The sequence below is a fragment of the Cnephaeus nilssonii genome, assembly GCF_951640355.1.
Source record: "Cnephaeus nilssonii genome assembly, chromosome: 13".
Classification (NCBI taxonomy): Eukaryota; Metazoa; Chordata; class Mammalia; order Chiroptera; family Vespertilionidae; genus Cnephaeus; species Cnephaeus nilssonii.
The window spans coordinates 26,793,007-26,810,224 of record NC_137084.1 but is presented as its reverse complement, the minus strand read 5'-3'; the positions used below and the strand labels follow the sequence as shown (position 1 = coordinate 26,810,224).

General features: G+C 40.8%; 1 protein-coding gene across 2 annotated transcripts in view; it reads left to right on the top strand.

The window, feature by feature from the left end:
- The window catches only part of GAS2 (growth arrest specific 2), a gene marked incomplete at its 5' end in the record, with an annotated part of 112,834 nt that extends 96,025 nt beyond the window's left edge, over nucleotides 1-16,809 (top strand). For both annotated transcript variants that reach the window (XM_079788835.1, XM_079788834.1), the window contains one exon: nucleotides 15,719-16,809. In XM_079788835.1, coding sequence (XP_079644961.1) covers nucleotides 15,719-15,937 — 219 coding nt within the window. In that variant the 3' untranslated portion in view covers nucleotides 15,938-16,809. The remainder of the gene's footprint in view (nucleotides 1-15,718) is intronic.
- Nucleotides 16,810-17,218: the final 409 nt, after the last annotated feature.

Genomic DNA, 17,218 nt, shown 5'->3' with positions numbered 1-17,218 from the left:
AGGGATGAGGGTAGATGTATATAGATCAGTATCAGATGGGATAAATTTATGTAAGTTATTTCTCTAATCATGTGTATATAACACAACTACATACAGACACACACACACACAGAACTATAAAATCATGAACACACCAGTATACACACCCATACATATGAAGAACTTTATAAAATCATGAACAGAAATTAGAGTATAGAGATAGAAAATTATGGAAATACTAGATGCCCGATGCACAAAGATTCATGCAGAATTGGGCCTTCCTTACCCTGGCTGCCGGCACAGCCTTTGCTCTGGCCCGAAGCCACCTTTCTGCCTTCTCTCTGCCTGGAGCCGCCTTTCCACCTTCCCATGATGCCCAGAGGCCCTGAGCGGCTGGGGTGGTGTGAAATGCCTGCATCGTCGCCCTGGCAACAATGCAAGCATCCTGCCCCATCTGCTGGGCGCCTGTGAATGCAAATTATCCTGCCATCTTTGTTGGGTTAATTTGCATACTCACTCCTGATTGGCTGGTGGGCATTGCAAAGGTACGGTCAATTTGCATCTTCCTCTTTAATTAGTGTAGATAAAAATAGAAGATGGGCTGGTGAACATTTTAGTGTAATCTTTGATAAGAAAAGAGATACCAGAATTTTTGAAGGTGAATGTAAATTTAAGAGCCAGGAAAATCACCAGGGGAGCTTTGTGAGGTTGTGCCTGAAAAGAGCGTGGATTTGAGGGGCAGCTTTGGGTGATAACTTCCTAGAGCATTAGATATGTGTGGGTTTTACCAAGACAGTGTGTGACTTCCTCCCCTCAGGGACCTCTGAGTGGCCCAGGGAACAAAAGGCTCATTTATAAGTAAGCATATGACCAGTCCCTGAAGCAAGAATGGATAGACACAGTCAGTTATGAATTGTTTAATTCTTCTGGCCTTCATCTTTATGAAGGCTGAACAGTTTGGAAGCTTCTAACCTTCACCTACTCATATTGGAAAATGAATGATGGACATAGAACATCCAGTAAATTTTTTTTTAAAATTCAGAACAAACCAATCTATTCACAATGTGTAGCAAAGAGAATAGCTGTGTGGGAGATAAAGACAAAATATGTTTTAAAAATCCTTATACAACTAGTAATATTTTTACTCATACATTGTTAGGTAAGATTGGTTTATATTTTTCCTCTGTGCTCTTGATCTGTTCACACAGCATGAGAAACTGAGTTAGGGGAAGAGCAAGCCTTTGATGCCTCAGAGAAGGTTTGTAGAGCCAGTTAGGGTCACATGGGCCACAGTGATCGAGCTTTGGAGAGGGTGTGGCATTTTATTAGGGTGTAGGGAGAAATAAGAACAAGGGATCATGGTCTTGGAAAGAAAGTTACTAGAAGAGAAATGCCAGGACTTATGATTGTTCAAGAGTCAAGAACATGTTATAGAAAAGGGGGGGGGGGTAACTAAAGGGAACCAGTACAAAAAAGCAAAGTTAATGTCACAGTCTTATCTGAGGATATCATGTTGGTTTTGCTTGGTGTTGGGAAAAATCCAAGGATGTGTAATATGAAAATAACTTAAAAGTAACATTAGATGATAAAATGAAATAAACCATTAGGTGCTGTTAAAATGTTAGAAAACCCACTTCAGATTTGGGTAGTCCAGAAGTATGTACCTAGGGTCTGAATACTCTTCCATTATACACTACTCTTGAAGTATATCAAAGTGGGGGAAAAAGATCATCATTAATTTTGTAGTGATTTCAGATAAAATTACATCCTTATGTAGTGAAGTATATGAGAATTTTCCAGCTAGTTTGCAAAAGAAGAATATGATTTTTTATAGCAATAAATTGTTTTATGGATGATGAAATATATATATTTCCTATGTTGATGTTTTAGAAATTCTATTTTCCCTATTTTTCTTTTGTTTTCTTAAATAGAAGAACTGAGTATTTTAACTTTAATTTTTATAAAGAAATTCATGTATGTCATTAATAAAATGGTGCTATAAGATGTATGACCCAAAAGAGCAAACTTGCTTCCTCCCTTTCCTTCCCTTTCCCCTCCCTTCTCCTGACTTCTCCCTGGAAGCAACTAGTTTCACCTCTTATAGCCGCCTCTTTTGTCTTCAAGTTTTCAAACCACACAATGATGCTGATGTATCTTTGTTTTTAAATTTTAGACATTTTCTAAGCTACCTTGGGGCTTATGAGCATACCATAGAAAATGTCTAAAAATCAATACTCAGCATTTACTTCATTGTGGTCATGCAAACATTGCAGTGTGCCCCAACCACTTTTCCTTTTATAACCATTTCTATTTTCTTTGAAGTCCATAATGTCTCGTTTTGTTGTCATAAGTCTGACTAAGAAGCCCTTCGTCAGATGCCCTTGGAGAACTGTAAAAGCCATCACAATGATGTCACAGGAAGATACACCAGTTCATCTACCAGTTTCATTTCCAGTCCTTCCGCATCCCCCCTTCCTCGGGTTGGCCTCACTGTGTCACCTGAGTCTTCTTTAACTTGTTCTTACACAGGACCCCCTATTTCCTGGATCGCACGTCTTTAGCTGTTTATTCCATTGTTTTTGCAGAGGTCATCCTGAGAAAATGTGTAATAATTCATTAATCTAAGACATATTTATTGAACATATATAATGAAAAAAAAGCAGTGTTGTAGGAGCTAAGATATATCAGAGAACAAAACGGTAGATCCCTGACTCCCTTGAGGACTTTATATTCGTGTGTATATGTATTTGTGTGTGTGTAAGGGTTGCCAGATAAAATAAAATAGTTCAGTTACACTTGAATTTTAGATAAACAACAATTCTTTTTAGAATGAGTATGTTCCAAATACAGTGGGGGAAATACTTATTCTATGAAAGTTCTTCATTGTTTACCTGAAATTGAAATGCAACTGGATATCCTGTATTTTTATATAATAAATCTGGCAACCCTAGTTAGGAGGGAATATGCTGTATAAACAGTAAACATCAATTGTAACTTGTAGAGCTTGCTAGAAAGTAGCAAATGTCATGGTGGGTGGCGAAGGAAAAGTAAGGCCAGGTACGGCAGATTGGGAGTGCAGGGAGCAGAGATTGTGATTTTAAAAGAGTGATCAGGGTAAACCTCATTGAGAAGGTGAGAGATTAGCAAGAGCATGAAGGAGGTAAGGAGCTAGCTGTTCAGTTACCTGGGGGGTAAAATGTCTTCTAGACAGAAGGCACACCAAGTCAGGAGCATGCCTGGGGTGACCCTGGAGTGTTTGAGAAATAGCAAGGAGGCAATGTGGTTTTAACAGAGCATCTGGGGGCCCAGTGCTGAGACAGGAAGTCAGAGCGGTCACGGGAGTCCAGACCGCACAGGAACGTGGAGGCCCTTGGATGTGGGGCGCCTGCAGGGTTTTGAGTAAGTTGTAGCATGAGTTGCCTTCTGTTTTAACAAGATCCCTCTCGTTTCTCTGTTGAGAATATACTGAGGGGCAAGGAAGGGCAGATGCAGGAAGAGCAGTTAGAAGGTCATTGCAGTCATCCAGGTGAGATGAAAGAACCTGGCACTAGGGAGATAGCAGTGCATATGGTGAGGACAGATTGGATTTGGGTGAATTTTTTCTCTTCCATTTTATTGTGACCATTGTCAAAAACACACAGAAGTCAAGTCAATACCCAGAGAGCTACCATTTGAGTTGTGTAATGGACACTTTGCTGTATTTGCTTCATCACATATCGATGCATCCTGTGCCTGTGTAGCCCCTAGAGCCGTGGTCGGCAAACTGCGGCTCGCGAGCCACATGCGGCTCTTTGGCCCCTTTTGTGTCGCTCGTCTGGGCAAGTCTATTTTGAAGAAGTGGCGTTAGAAGAAGTTTAAGTTTAAAAAAATTGGCTCTCAAAAGAAATTTCAATCGTTGTACTATTGATATTTGGCTCTGTTGACTAGTGAGTTTGCTGACCACTGCCCTAGAGGATCTCTGATTCAACTTCTGCCAAAGTGAACATTAGATCTCCTTCTGTGAGGACACGGTCATTTTTCTGTATGGATGACCACAGCACAGCAAATCTGGAGTGGGGCACACCACATTGAGGGAGCTAACTGATGCTTACACTGACTTTCAATGGATTCTCCTTTTCTCAGCTACACTTCTCACCTGATGGAAGTACCTGGTGATTCTAACACCTAGATTTCCTCTAATTTCAAGGCATGTTGCCTGGTGATTCTAACACCTAGATTTCCTCTAATTTCAAGGCATCATTGCCTTCTTTTGGGCAGTTATCATTTCAGGCTTTGTGTTTTAGCTCTCCCCACCCTGAGTTGGTTTTGACTCATCTGTTTTCCATATTCTAAAAACGTCTACTTTCTTGTTTACTGTTATATCCTCTCAATTTCCCTTTGCCCTATGGCTTTATAACATTTTTGTTCCTTGCCTTTCATTTGATTGGAGCTTTAAGAGGAAGGAAGCTTATGTTTTCAAATATTTTGCCAATAAAAAAGATCTGAATGTATCTGAGTAATACTTTGTTTTCCATTTTAATGGATTTACCAATATGCTAAAGGTACATGAAAAACGGCAGGGAAGTAATAGTTTTTCCAGTGTCTGGATTACAGACAATGTTGTTACTTTTCAGGACCCAAGACGACACAGGTTGGAAATCGCTGGCATGTATCATTATCACAAATAACATGTGGCTCTCTGAGGACTGATTCCTGTCTGTTGGGTTTTGGCATCAGTGTGTAAAAGAAAGAATGGGAGTGCAGACTGAATTAGACAAACGTTTGACGAGAGGAAGGAATGAGTTTTCATTGGCCCTTGGATCCCAGCTTTCCTTCCTGAATAGTTATTACGTTTCAGAGGTGGATGAATTCTAGTCTCCATCAGACAAGCTACAAATCCTTCCTCTGGGCAGTGGTTCCTTCCAGCACCAGCCTCTTCCACCTCATTGCTTTCACTATGCTGAGTGTTCTATGAAATATTTATAACTTTGCCTTCCCTGTCTGAAGTGATGCCATTGGTAGTTAGATTGTGGTGAAGGCACCTTAATTTTATTTGGTGCAGAGCTGGGGAAATGGGGGCCTTACACAACAAGTAGGTAAGAACTAACCCGCTGTTGGAATTAGGTGCTCCTACATACATTTCCAAGCAGATGCAAATGGCACTCTTGCCAGTCAATCCTTACATTCTTTTGTTAGCCACTCTTCTCACGTTTGCTTCCAGAAAGAAGCTACTAAGAGTCCTTAGTCTACAATAAGACTGGGAAGTGAACTTCCTGGGAAGGAAACAACAAAAGCAGCCCAGACATTTTTTTTTTTTTTTCTGACCAGCTTCATTAGCCAGAAGATTTCTGACTCAAAGCCCTGTTCCAGTTGGGAGGTTGGGTCCTATAGTAGTTCACCCTTCAAATGAGAGTTTGAGGATTACCTTTGCCCTAATGTATGTTTTATTACTAAAGACAACAAATCACAAAACTGGGAATCAGAAGAGTAAATCTGTGTTCTTGTTCTGTGTTCGTGAGCCACTCAAACTCTTTAAGCCTATTTCTCCATTTGTGCAATGGGAATAGTACTGAGCAAAGGTGACAACAAAATGATATGATACCAGAGAAAGTACTTTGCAGACTGTCAGGGATCTCTCCCTCTATGATTCCTTCAACATTTTTTGTTTTGTTTGGGTGAATCAATCAGGTCCAAATTCAGATATATTCTTCCAAGCATATAGTAAACATCTTCTTTGATCTGTGGCTGGGATATGTGCAGACTGGGCAATATGATTAGCAATGGAGACATCACAAAAATGTCAAAATGTATTCCCAAGAAAATATGTGTTATCCTTGGGAAGACAACTATAGAACTCAAGACAACCGGGACCCCTGGCAAAGCTCCTTTAGCAGGTATAGTTAAGTAGTAATGAGTATTGTGTTTGAAGTCAGAGAGAGTCATATTCAAATCTAAATATTTTCACTTCCTAGGTAAGTGATCTTGGGCAATTTTTTTAATTTTTCTGAGCTACCGTTTTCTCATCTGTAAATGTAGATAATAATGCAAACCACTTAAAGTTGCTCCAAGAATTAAATGAAATAAAATCTATAAGAAGCCTATCATTATCATCACAACAACAATATAATTGTTTTAATAATAACAACAACAACAATGGCCGGCTACTATTGAGTATCATGTGCCAGGAAGTTTTGCTACATGCTTACAAATATTGATATCTTTGTCCAAACAACTCTAGGAAGAAGGGATTGTTATAATCATTTTACAGATGAGAAACTGAGGCATAGAGAGATTAAATAAATGTCTCAGAGTTGTACAACTAGTCAGTAGGAACCATATTTAGGCAGTCTGGTAAAGGCAAAACAAATGGTTACTGTTAAGCCATCCCTCGGAAGCCTTATCTAAGAAAAAGGCATTATCAATAAAGGACTGTTAGGGAAATAAAAAGGAGACAGTAGATATGAAACCTGCTTTTTGAACAGTAATGCAATAATTCCAAAATATTATTTATTTTAGTAATATTTAACCCTTTATCATTTCAAATAGCTAGAGATGATGACAAACAAGTGTGCACATGTCAGCTGTGGTTAACAGAGCCTCAGTTGCCCCGGGAACAGGTAACCTGATCACTTACCTGAAAAATGCAGGTATCAGGCTTTCAACATGGCAAACTAGAGATGGAACACCTGCCATCCTACTCCTCCGTGTGACAGGGTCCCGTAGGCAGACAGCTGAATTCTCAGTTGCCCAATTTTGAACATATGCCATTTTAGCATAATATTAGATGGTGACAGAGTCTGTTGTCCTATAAGATAATTTAACACTCGTTCTCTGGAGAGCAGATGCCTGCATTCTAAAGACAATATTTTCACTGAAGTTATGATGGCTTGTAAAAACACACCGAACAGGGTTGAGAAGGAGGTATTAGGAAACATATGATATCCCAGGAGGCTGAACTGATCTAAATTAAGGTAGGGTATCTCTTCTAGGCAATCGGTGTCAGAGATGGTTGTCTCTTAAAAGGATGGCTGGCTGGAGAGTGATTAACAGAGTGGGCAGAAATGTGAGCCGTTGTGGTCAGCTAAGTGGGAAAGGGCTTAATGAGAGCTAGAGTTGTGCTGAGTGTCCCAAACACTTATGAATTAAAAGATAAAAAGGGAGGGGGGGTGACATTTTCATTAAGTAATTTGTCACTATAGTGAATGATATTTTAAAAAATGCCAGGTGTAATGAGGACTTGTGAAGAAGATCACCAAGAGAATAGTATCATAAATTAATTCTGGATTCATTCTTCCTCTTTCCTCCCTTCCCTCTTCTCCTTTTTCTCTTTCCTGTCCATTTAAAAAAATTTTATTGATTGATTAACTTGAGAGAGGGAGAAACATCGTTTTGTTCTTCCACCCATTCATGGATTCATTGGTTAATTCCTGGATGTGCCCTGACCAGAATTTAAACCTGCAACCTTGGCATATGGGAATGACGCTCTAACCAACTGAGCTACCCAGCCAAGGCTCCTGTCCATTTTTTTAAAAATTGATTCGCAATAGACTCTCCCTTTTTCTTTTTTATGTGATTCATTCATTCTTTGACCTAAAAGCTATCTTTAAGCAATTCTCTAAACAATAGTTGATGTGGATTATCTTTCACTTCCCAGTTTTTTCACTCTGTCTTCTAAAGACAAATACTTTCCTCATTTCCCTTTTCTTATCTTTCAAAAAATATGCAATGTCTGCTACTTATCACATATTGTAATTGTTGACAGGTATGCAAACGATGCCACCCTTTCAGGAGGTCCCAGGGAGTTAGAGAAAGAGAGACAAGTAAATAAGGCAACAAAGTACTAAAGGCACTTTGCAGGAAATTCACAAGGTTCAAAGAAGGCAATCTAAAGGTTAGAGAGTACAAAAATCCTATATAATAAAAGCGTAGTATGCAAATTGTCCTCTCAACCTGGAGTTCATCTGGGAGTTTGACCAGGGGGCGGGGCCAGTGGGGGGAAGGGAGGGAGGCCCAGCAACAGCAGGCTGCTGGAGGAAGCTGGCAGCCCCAAGGGAGCCTACCAGTGCACGAATTTTGTGCACTGGGCCTCTAGTATTTCATAAAGGCATTGATGCCTGGGTGAAGCGTTAGTAGGTGTTAACTTTGTTCATTCACTCATTTAGCAAATATTTACTGAGTGCCCATTGTATACTTGGCACTGTGCTGGGCCCTCTGGGGATGAAATAGCACAAGGAATAACCTTGCCTGGCACTTAACAAATAAATATTTGTTGAATGGCCAAAGGAAGGGACTTCATTTGAATTCACCTGGTGAATGAGGAGCATTTTTCTGCATGCAGGGATTCCAAGGAGTTCAGAATATTTATGGGGTAGGTACTTTGGAGGGTGGCATGGACAGAGCCACGGTAGCTGCACAGGTGTGCAATGCACAACCTGCACAGCTGTATGTTATCATTCTGGCATAGAGAGAAATCAGGTGGGGAAGGAATTGTAGCTGGGCCATGAAGTGCCTGGTATTTCAGACAGTTGTTCTCAAGGGGGGTTGGTGGGATAGAGGTATGAGAGGGGTATCAGAATTGCTGGTGGGTTGTTTCTCCAAATTATGTAAGCTTTTGCCCTAACCTGGAAGCACAGATTCCACCCAGAATTCTACACACAGACACACATACACAGTACTGCTCTCCCAGAATCTTTGCCACAGACTTCTTGTGGGGATAGAGTCCTATTCCTCGGGTGGGTTGGAGATAAAAATAGCCGAGAAACTGCAGAGAACCACTCCCGGGTATTTAAGCAAGGCAGTGGCATGATCAGATTTTCCCTGTAGAAAGACCACTCTGGCCTGGGACTACAGGGTGAATCAGTGGAGTGTGAGAGACTATGAGGGCGCCCGCTGGAAAGCTTTACATCCTCAGGGTCTAAGGACATTGGTATTCAGAGCACTCGGCAGATACTCCTGCTTGTCTCTGTTTTCAAGGTCACCGACATAAGATTGGAATCAGAATGAAACAGATTTGTCAGTGTTGTCCTGACACCTGAAGCATTTCACAGGGATTATGATTTAGGACAGATGTGAACATCCAAGCAGGTCTCTGCTGGGGAATTAATGGAGGAAAGCTATCAAATAGGAGCATGAAGCATTTAGCTTGAATAGCATAGAGGTATACAGCTTGATCACTTTGAAAAGCAAATGCATTACCAATAAAGCCACAATACTTTCTGGCTGTTTTATGAGACAAATGTATTCATTTGTTTTTGTTTAGTAAAACCTAGGGTAGTCTGTGATCTATATAAATATTGGCTGTGCCTTGTCAACCAAAAATGAAGTTGAGGTATTTGTTTCTAAAGACTAATTATTTTCCCAAGAGAAGAAAAAGACCTACTTTTTCTTGCTTTAAGCTCTTAATATCTACTATACATAATGTGATTCTACTCTGTCTCTCCAAGCTCCATAATTATGGGGAAAACATCTCTTTTCTGAAATCCTGTTGTTATACATGAGAGCCAGAGTACTCAACACCCTGATACCACAGTGACATCAGACTTATAAGAAGCTATTGATTAACCACCTCTACACCTTTAAAATTTTTTATTATGTTCTAAGTTGATATGGGAGAATTAACTTATTTCCCTGCAACCCATTTTTTTTTCCTTTGAATTAAGTATCTGGGTGAGCTATAGCACTTGTTGGTTATGAGGCAGTTTTTATCTTATAATGTCAGGAAGATAAGATTGAAAGGTGGTACTAGAAAGCAGGCTTTAGGTCAACACATAGTAGCCTAACAAAATGTGCATTAAATCTAGTTACTTATCTGAGGTTACAAACCACTGCTGGGTCAGTAAGAGAGTCACCCACCTTTAAGTATTGGATTCATTTTAAAGTAATACTTTTTGGATTAGCACAGTTCAATCGTAAATCCAAGTACTTGGTTGGGAATAAAGCAGATGTGATTTCTAGCCTGGCTCTGGGGAACCCCCTCTGTGACCCTTTCTCTGTCTGTTTGTACATCTATGAAAGGAAAGTATTGCCAATGACCTCAATGTTGTTGTGTGTGTGTTTTTTTAATGTTCTTCTTTTCAAGGCATATTTGTGGATTACCTGGCACTTAGTATGTCCTCTAATATTACAACTCTAAATTATCTGAGGAAAAAGGTTCCCTTTTGCTGGCACATAGGTAGAGGCCTTCTTTGAAAACTACACATAATTAAGCATTAGTATAGGTCAAAATCATTAAACAAAATGCCTTTGATTAGAATGGGAATGCTTCCTCCCATAACTGAAAGAAATTACTAAAAAACAAGAAACATAACATTGAGGCAGATTGATTCTTTTCTCTGGGGGCAAGAAATGTGACTCAGAGACATCAAAAAAATATTGAGGCAATATTTTTGTTAATGTGTCCCCCGCCCCCTAAGAGATGTTGTCATCTGCAAGAATCTCTTTCCATTTGTTGGGATCAGGGGCATAGTGAGAAATGAGACCTAACATGCAAAACACACTGTTTGCGACATGCACTGGGGAAGATTTGTAGCAACTCTAACTTTATTTTTCTTTACTCAAGAAGAAATGCAACCAACAGCAGCATAGAAAATCAATACTAAATACCCAATTGACATGTGCATTGATGCTACTGGAGTGAAGAGGAGTTATGTTTTGGAAGGAAGAACACAAAATTGTTCAACATTGTGAAGCATCAAAAATAAAAAAGCTGTAAGATGTACCCTCATAGAGAATCAAAGCCCAGTCTTGCTTATGCCAACAGATACCTGGCAAAATATATCCTGTCATTACTTGAAACATGTTTATTTCTGAAATAATTAGGGCCACTAGGGGATAATCTTCTGAAATTCAATTCAATGTTTAGTTAGGGTTTATTAGAACATAAACACTATAAATCATTTTATACGAGCATTTAATCTGCTTAAGCTGCTTACGACTATTTCTGACATTGATGTTCCATTCCCTGTCTGTGATGAATTATCACGAGTAAGTAATTAAGCAGACAGAAACGAAAAACCAAATCTAGGAGTTTGACAGAATAAGTGGGTATGGTAATAACGAACCAAAGGATCCTTGTTCCGGTTCTGCCCTGATTTGCTGAGTGAACTTGCACAATCTGTGTAAGAGCATCAGCTAGTCTCTCAAAAGCATCTGTTTTTCACAAAATGGGAGTAATACTGATAATGAAATAGATTAGGCAAAGTGAGTAGAGCCTGTGGCAGTATACCCGGAAAGGACTACTATATGATCACAGTATTGACACTGTTCTGAGCTCCCATACATGAGATTCCCAAAATGAGAAATACATCATCACTCTCTTCAATGAGCCCACACATTATTAAAGGGGGCATACAGGTAAATTAGCAATTACATTATGGTAGAAGGAGTGAAACAGAATACAGTCAGGAGTACTTCCCTGGTGAGAAGTGTGATCATAGATTTTTCAGGTGGAGGTGATGTTTGAATTGGGGAAGGTTTGTGGTCATGGTAAATAGGGAGAACAAAGAAGGAAGTCCACAGTTAGGGCAGATGTGAAAAATGTGCCAAAAGAAAGAGTTATGTTTTCTGGGCACAGAAAACTGAAAGAATTCATGGGTCCCAGAGCTCAGGGCAGGGCAGTTGAGGTTTTCAGGGCTGGTCATGGAGAATAAAGTATGCAAATACAGGGAACTGAATCTCAGCTTCCTGGAGAGAGGGAGCCAGTGAAGGTATTTAGGCCAGAGACAACCAATTTTGCATTTTAAGGAATTCTTTTTGGTAGTAAATCAATAAATGGATCAAGAGAGGGGAAGGCTCGAGGCGTTCGGGCATTTACAGTAGCCCACGGAAAAGGTGAGGCACTGAATGAAATAGTAGCAATGGTAGCAAATACCCTGAGAAATGTTTAGGAAGGAAATGAATGTGTTTGGTTTCTGACTCATTGCAGAGATGCCCATGCCATCAACTTTATTAGCAAAGGCTCGAGGGACCTTCTGGTGCAAGGTGATGGACAGGGATGTCTTTGCATTTTGATTCTCAGGGAAGAGGCAGGGGCTAGAGTTATAATTTGGAAACAAGGGTAGGTGGTAGTGAAAACCATAAGGTTGCAAATATAATGAGAAAAGCCATGAAGAATGGATAAAGTCCTTCAGGATCCTTTACAACAGCAGAACTTAAAAATAGCAGAAATCGCACCCATGAAAGAGGCAGAGGGAGAACAATCAGATAGCTAGGTAGCAGGAGATCCAGGGCAGAGAGTCCTGTCAGAGAGAGTAAAGGAGTAGGAAGATTCAAGGAAGGAATGGTCGATATTATCAAAGAGCTTACTTGAGCCCTAACCAGTTTGGCTCAGTGGATAGAGTATCAGCCTTTGGATTGAAGGGTCCCAGGTTCGATTCTGGTCAAGGGCATGTACCTTGGTTGCGGGCACATCCCCAGAAGGGGGTGTGCAGGAGGCAGCTGATCAATGTTTCTCTCTCATCAATGTTTCTAACTAACCCTCTCCCTTCCTCTCTGTAAGAAATCAATAAAATATATTTTTTTAAAAAAGAGCTTACTTGAGTGATCAAGTAAGGATTAAGAACAGTCTATTGGAGTTGGTAATTCTAGAAGCCACCTGGTTCCTTTCCCCAGTGCAGTCAGTTGAGGTAGGGGCAGAAGCAAAGCCTGCTGTGGGTTGGACAGTGAATAGCAAGTTAGAAGCGGTGACACTGAGTGTAAACTGAGCTATCAGGAATATCAGATGTAAGGAGAAAGCATGAGAATAGAGTAGATGGGGTGGAAGAAGAAGAGTTTTGCTTTGGACACGAGTGGGAGCGGCTTGAATATGTTTATTTCCTGAAGGTTATGGACCTTTATACAATAAATTGGACAGCGAGAAGAGAGAGGGGATGTTCCATGCAGCAAGGTTCTGCATGAATGGCAATGGGAACTGTGATGTAGAGGGAGGAATTGACCTTGGGCAGAAAGACATTTTTTCTGTAATTAGAAAGGTGGATAAAAGGATAAATGTAGATTGAAGTAAAATAGCCAGTGAAGGTGCCAAGAGAGAGGAAGCCAGGCCTAATAAAGGGGAAGCCATCAGTAGATGGATGACAATAGAGAGAGGAAGTGTGAGAATAAGAAGAGCGGACTAGGACACGGAGCCAAGTAAAACAGAAAGGAAAAGAATTCATTGCAATTGGCCTTGGAGCTGGAAAGAGTTCTTCGGCAGAGCTCAGCAGCTGGCCCCTGGTTTAGAAGGGCAATTTCTACACTTGATCCAAGATTGGGGTTTCGTAGGCAAGCACTGGTGGGGAGGGAGAAAAGATTGACAGAGATTTGGTGGATAGCATGTTGATTTGCTTTTGGGTTAAACAAGAGGGGTTTTGTTTAGGGAGATGAATGAAAGTGGGTGTTACATTTTTTTCTTGAGACTGACCACATACCAAGAAAAGGCAGGGGACTTCTACAGGGCTATGAACCCCAATGGTCCTTATTCCCAGGCTTGAGATTGTTGCCCACTGGTCCACTGACTTTCTTAGCAAATTATAGGTTGCTGATTATCTATAGGAAGGATATGGAAGAGGAGGTGGGCAGACATTTAATTCCTGTATTATGCACATTCAGTATGATTCTTTCATGTTGGATCCACTTTGCTTGGGCCTATGGATTCGTTAGATTCTGCAAAGAGAGTTCGCACGTAAACATTTCTTCTACTGTTTTTCCAAGTTGTTAACTAATTGTTTAAAAAATGATTCTTCTGGTTGAAATAGCCTCACACTGAAATGAACTTGGTCATTCTGCCAGAGGCATATTCATACCAAGGATGTTTAGAGGCAATTCTAACTGTAATTTTCAGGGCTAAGAGGTGCCAGCAATTCAGCAATAGGCAAAGCCACTCTCTGAGAACAGTGGGAGGAAGGGTCAAAGTAGGATTTTGACACCAGCCTTTGTTCCAGTGACTTCAAGTTTTGGAAGCTGGCAGTACAGGCGCACACAGGAACTGTGTGACTGGGACTGGGATGGCCTAGTTAAGCCCTGAGGAATTTTATATATGCGGAGGATCTGTTGTGGGAAGAGCACTAGACTGGAAGTCAGGAAACCTGGGTCCTATTCTACGCAAATCACATAAAAGATCTGGGCCTCAGTGTCTTCATCTGAAAAAAACAAAACAAAACAAAAACATGGTGCAGTGGACGGCACCAGGGGAGGCAAAATAGTTAAAAGCCAAATCCTGACTCCTTGTACCTGCTTTATATTTCAGGGGCTCCCACTGAGATTTTGTTTAACATGTAGAATCTGATGCTAAAATAAGTTTCAAGACTCCTAGCTAGATTGTGTTTGCTAAGACGTGTCTATTCTAAAATTCCAATACTCTAAATGGGAATAACCTGTGGCCCTACTTGATGTAACTCTCATGAGTCTAATAGTATTAATTCTTGATAACTCAGCACGTTTGTTATTTGACTTTGAAAACAGCTTCGTGCCAACCATGACTTGGGATTTCTTAGCTTGAGTCCGTGGTTGGGTTTCTGGGAGTCTGTGAACCCCTAAGCACACATGCAGGACTTTGTGGGTATGCGCACACAGAAAGATTTCAAAATGTCCATCAGATCCTCAACAAGTGAATGAAAGCAGTAAATGAACACAAGTTATCCCCAGCTTGATGGGAGTCAAAGACATAGAGCATCAATTTTAGGGATGGTGGGTGCTGAACTGGCATTTTCCACTTTAAAAAAGTCAGCTAAACATTTCACTTTCATGCTATACAGTCGGTAACATTCACAAGAAAATTGCACAGGTATTTCAAATAAAGGGAGGAAAAAAGACCAAGACATATTCTGAGAAAAGCTGTCCAGATCGCAAGTTGACACACACATTTAAATAGAACGTAGAGTTTCTGCAATGAGCACAACTTCCCAGATCCCCTCACGCAGTTCCGTCCTTCCCCAAGATGACATGGCCAGTAGGTCTACACAACATTCTGGGCAGGGGAGAGGGTCAGCAGGGTCTGGTCATGGTGCCACATTGCCCCGTCATCCTACATTTTCTGATAGATGCCAAGTTCAAATTCTGTGGCTCCCCAGGCCAAACCTCAACTCTGACATGTGTTTGCTAGAGAGAAAGAACCACACATTCTTCACCTTCTCAACCTGTAGCCCTGTTAACCTGGAGTTCTAAACGGCTCCCGGGCCCGAAGGTAAGTTTGCTTAAAAAGATGTGTTCTAAAGTAATAAGGAAGAATAAGCGTCAAGGAAACCAACATGCTTGGCCATTCCATAACATCTTGCCTGGGAAGACTTCCGTTTTCCTGAGTGCATTAGCAGTTCTATTTGGTATCAAATATTCGTGTGATTATTAGTGTTATAGTCAATAGCAGACATCTCTGTCATCTTATAAAGTCCCTGTTCAAAGACGGATACCCTGGTGGGGAGAATGAAGCATTGATCGGAGGCAGTAGCAGGAAAGGGGGGCAGAGATGAGCCTGTGATGGAATATCAGGTGTCAGAGAGAAGCCTCCTGACACGTTAAACCAATCCAGGGACGGGACACGGACCGATTCACAAAGCAGGGCGAGGCTGGGTTCTGGGACGTGGACCCGGGATCCGCTCGCGTGGCAAACACGAAGCTTCTTGGATAAATGGTTCGCTCAGTGAGACGCTGTGCGGCCCCGAGCAGATAGACCACCGGGCATGAAAAACAAGGCAGACAAAACGCAGTGACAACACTGAGACCTGAAAGTTGACTCGAGAGACTGTAAGAACGCTCGGAACTGAACCCGTTTGCTCTCCTTTCCTTTCAGATGCTGCACAACAAACACGTCATGGTCCGCGTGGGAGGAGGATGGGAAACGTTCGCGGGGTATTTGTTGAAACACGACCCCTGCCGGATGCTGCAGATCTCCCGTGTGGACGGCAAAACGTCCCCCATCCAGAGCAAATCTCCAACCCTTAAGGACATGAATCCAGATAATTACCTGGTGGTCTCTGCCAACTATAAGGCTAAGAAGGAGATTAAGTGAAACTAGTTGGTCAGGACAAGGGGACTCGCGTATGGCCTGCATCCACTTCTCCAGGGTAGTCAGTTTAGTTCACATGCTCTGAAAATTACTTTGGAAAAAGGTGTAACCCACAGGAAAGTGTCATCCTCTTGAAAAAGGTTCAAAGAGTAGCACTATTTATTTTAATGCTTCGGTAGAAAATGACCTATGAAAAGGCATTCTAAACTCAGATTTAGATTAGGCAAACTGGAGGCAAATTATTACTTCTCAACAGGGGAATACAGTATTTAGAAATACAAATCTAGCTAGAGATAAAAAAACAAAAACCTGTTATTAGAAGAAAAAAATTAGGATTTCTAGATAAAACAGAAAGTGCCTGCTTTATGTCTACAGAATAAAAGCACCCCAGACATTTTTTTAACTGCCAGATTTTTAAAAAGTGACAAATAGTGTGATTATGTGCTACGAAAAACATCCAACAGCACTATCAATAAGTACAGAGTATTCACAACAGTAAAGCTTTACTGGAAAGGCCACTTTAGAAAAGTTTACATTCACTTGGAAGATTGCCTTAAAGTTTATCCCTTACCTATGACCAAGTATCTGGGGTACGTTTGGACGTTTTCAGAACACCCACTAGAGAAGCGCTTATGAATTGCCCCACACATTCCTAAGAAACATGGCTGTGTCGAGGCTGAGTGTCACTCACACACACAAGCTGACCTACATTTATATTTTGACAGAGTAAATTGTACAGTCAAGTGTTCATTGACTTCATGCTATTTGAAAGCATTCTTATTAAAATATATCTTTAGTTAATCCTACTTTGCTATGCTGTCTAGTAAAGTCAATTCACTGTAGCTAATGATGTTACAGACTTATGTATACCCTTGTACACCCAGGACAGAGCTGTTTTGTACCCATCAACAGCAAAATATTGTCCTTGCTGATTCAAGAATTAAAGAGATAAATTGGAAAAAAAATGATCTGTCTCAATATCAATGATTCATTTGGAAATGAAGATAATCTTCAAATGGCATCCTTCCCTGAGAGTTACAGGAAGAGTCAAATTTTAGGTGGCCAGTACTTCTTTACTGTGGGCAGCTGAATGATGGTGTGTGTTCGTCTAAGCGGAGCTGCTACCTTGCGTATATAAAGTATAGTCGGAGTTAATTCGTCATTTCCTCATTTTTCAACAACAAACGTCCACTTTTTTATTTTTTTTCTCCGGAAAGTCAGGGAGGAAGTATCTGTCTGCCAGATGACCGATTTAATAAAGCAGACACAACCTGTTAATAGGGA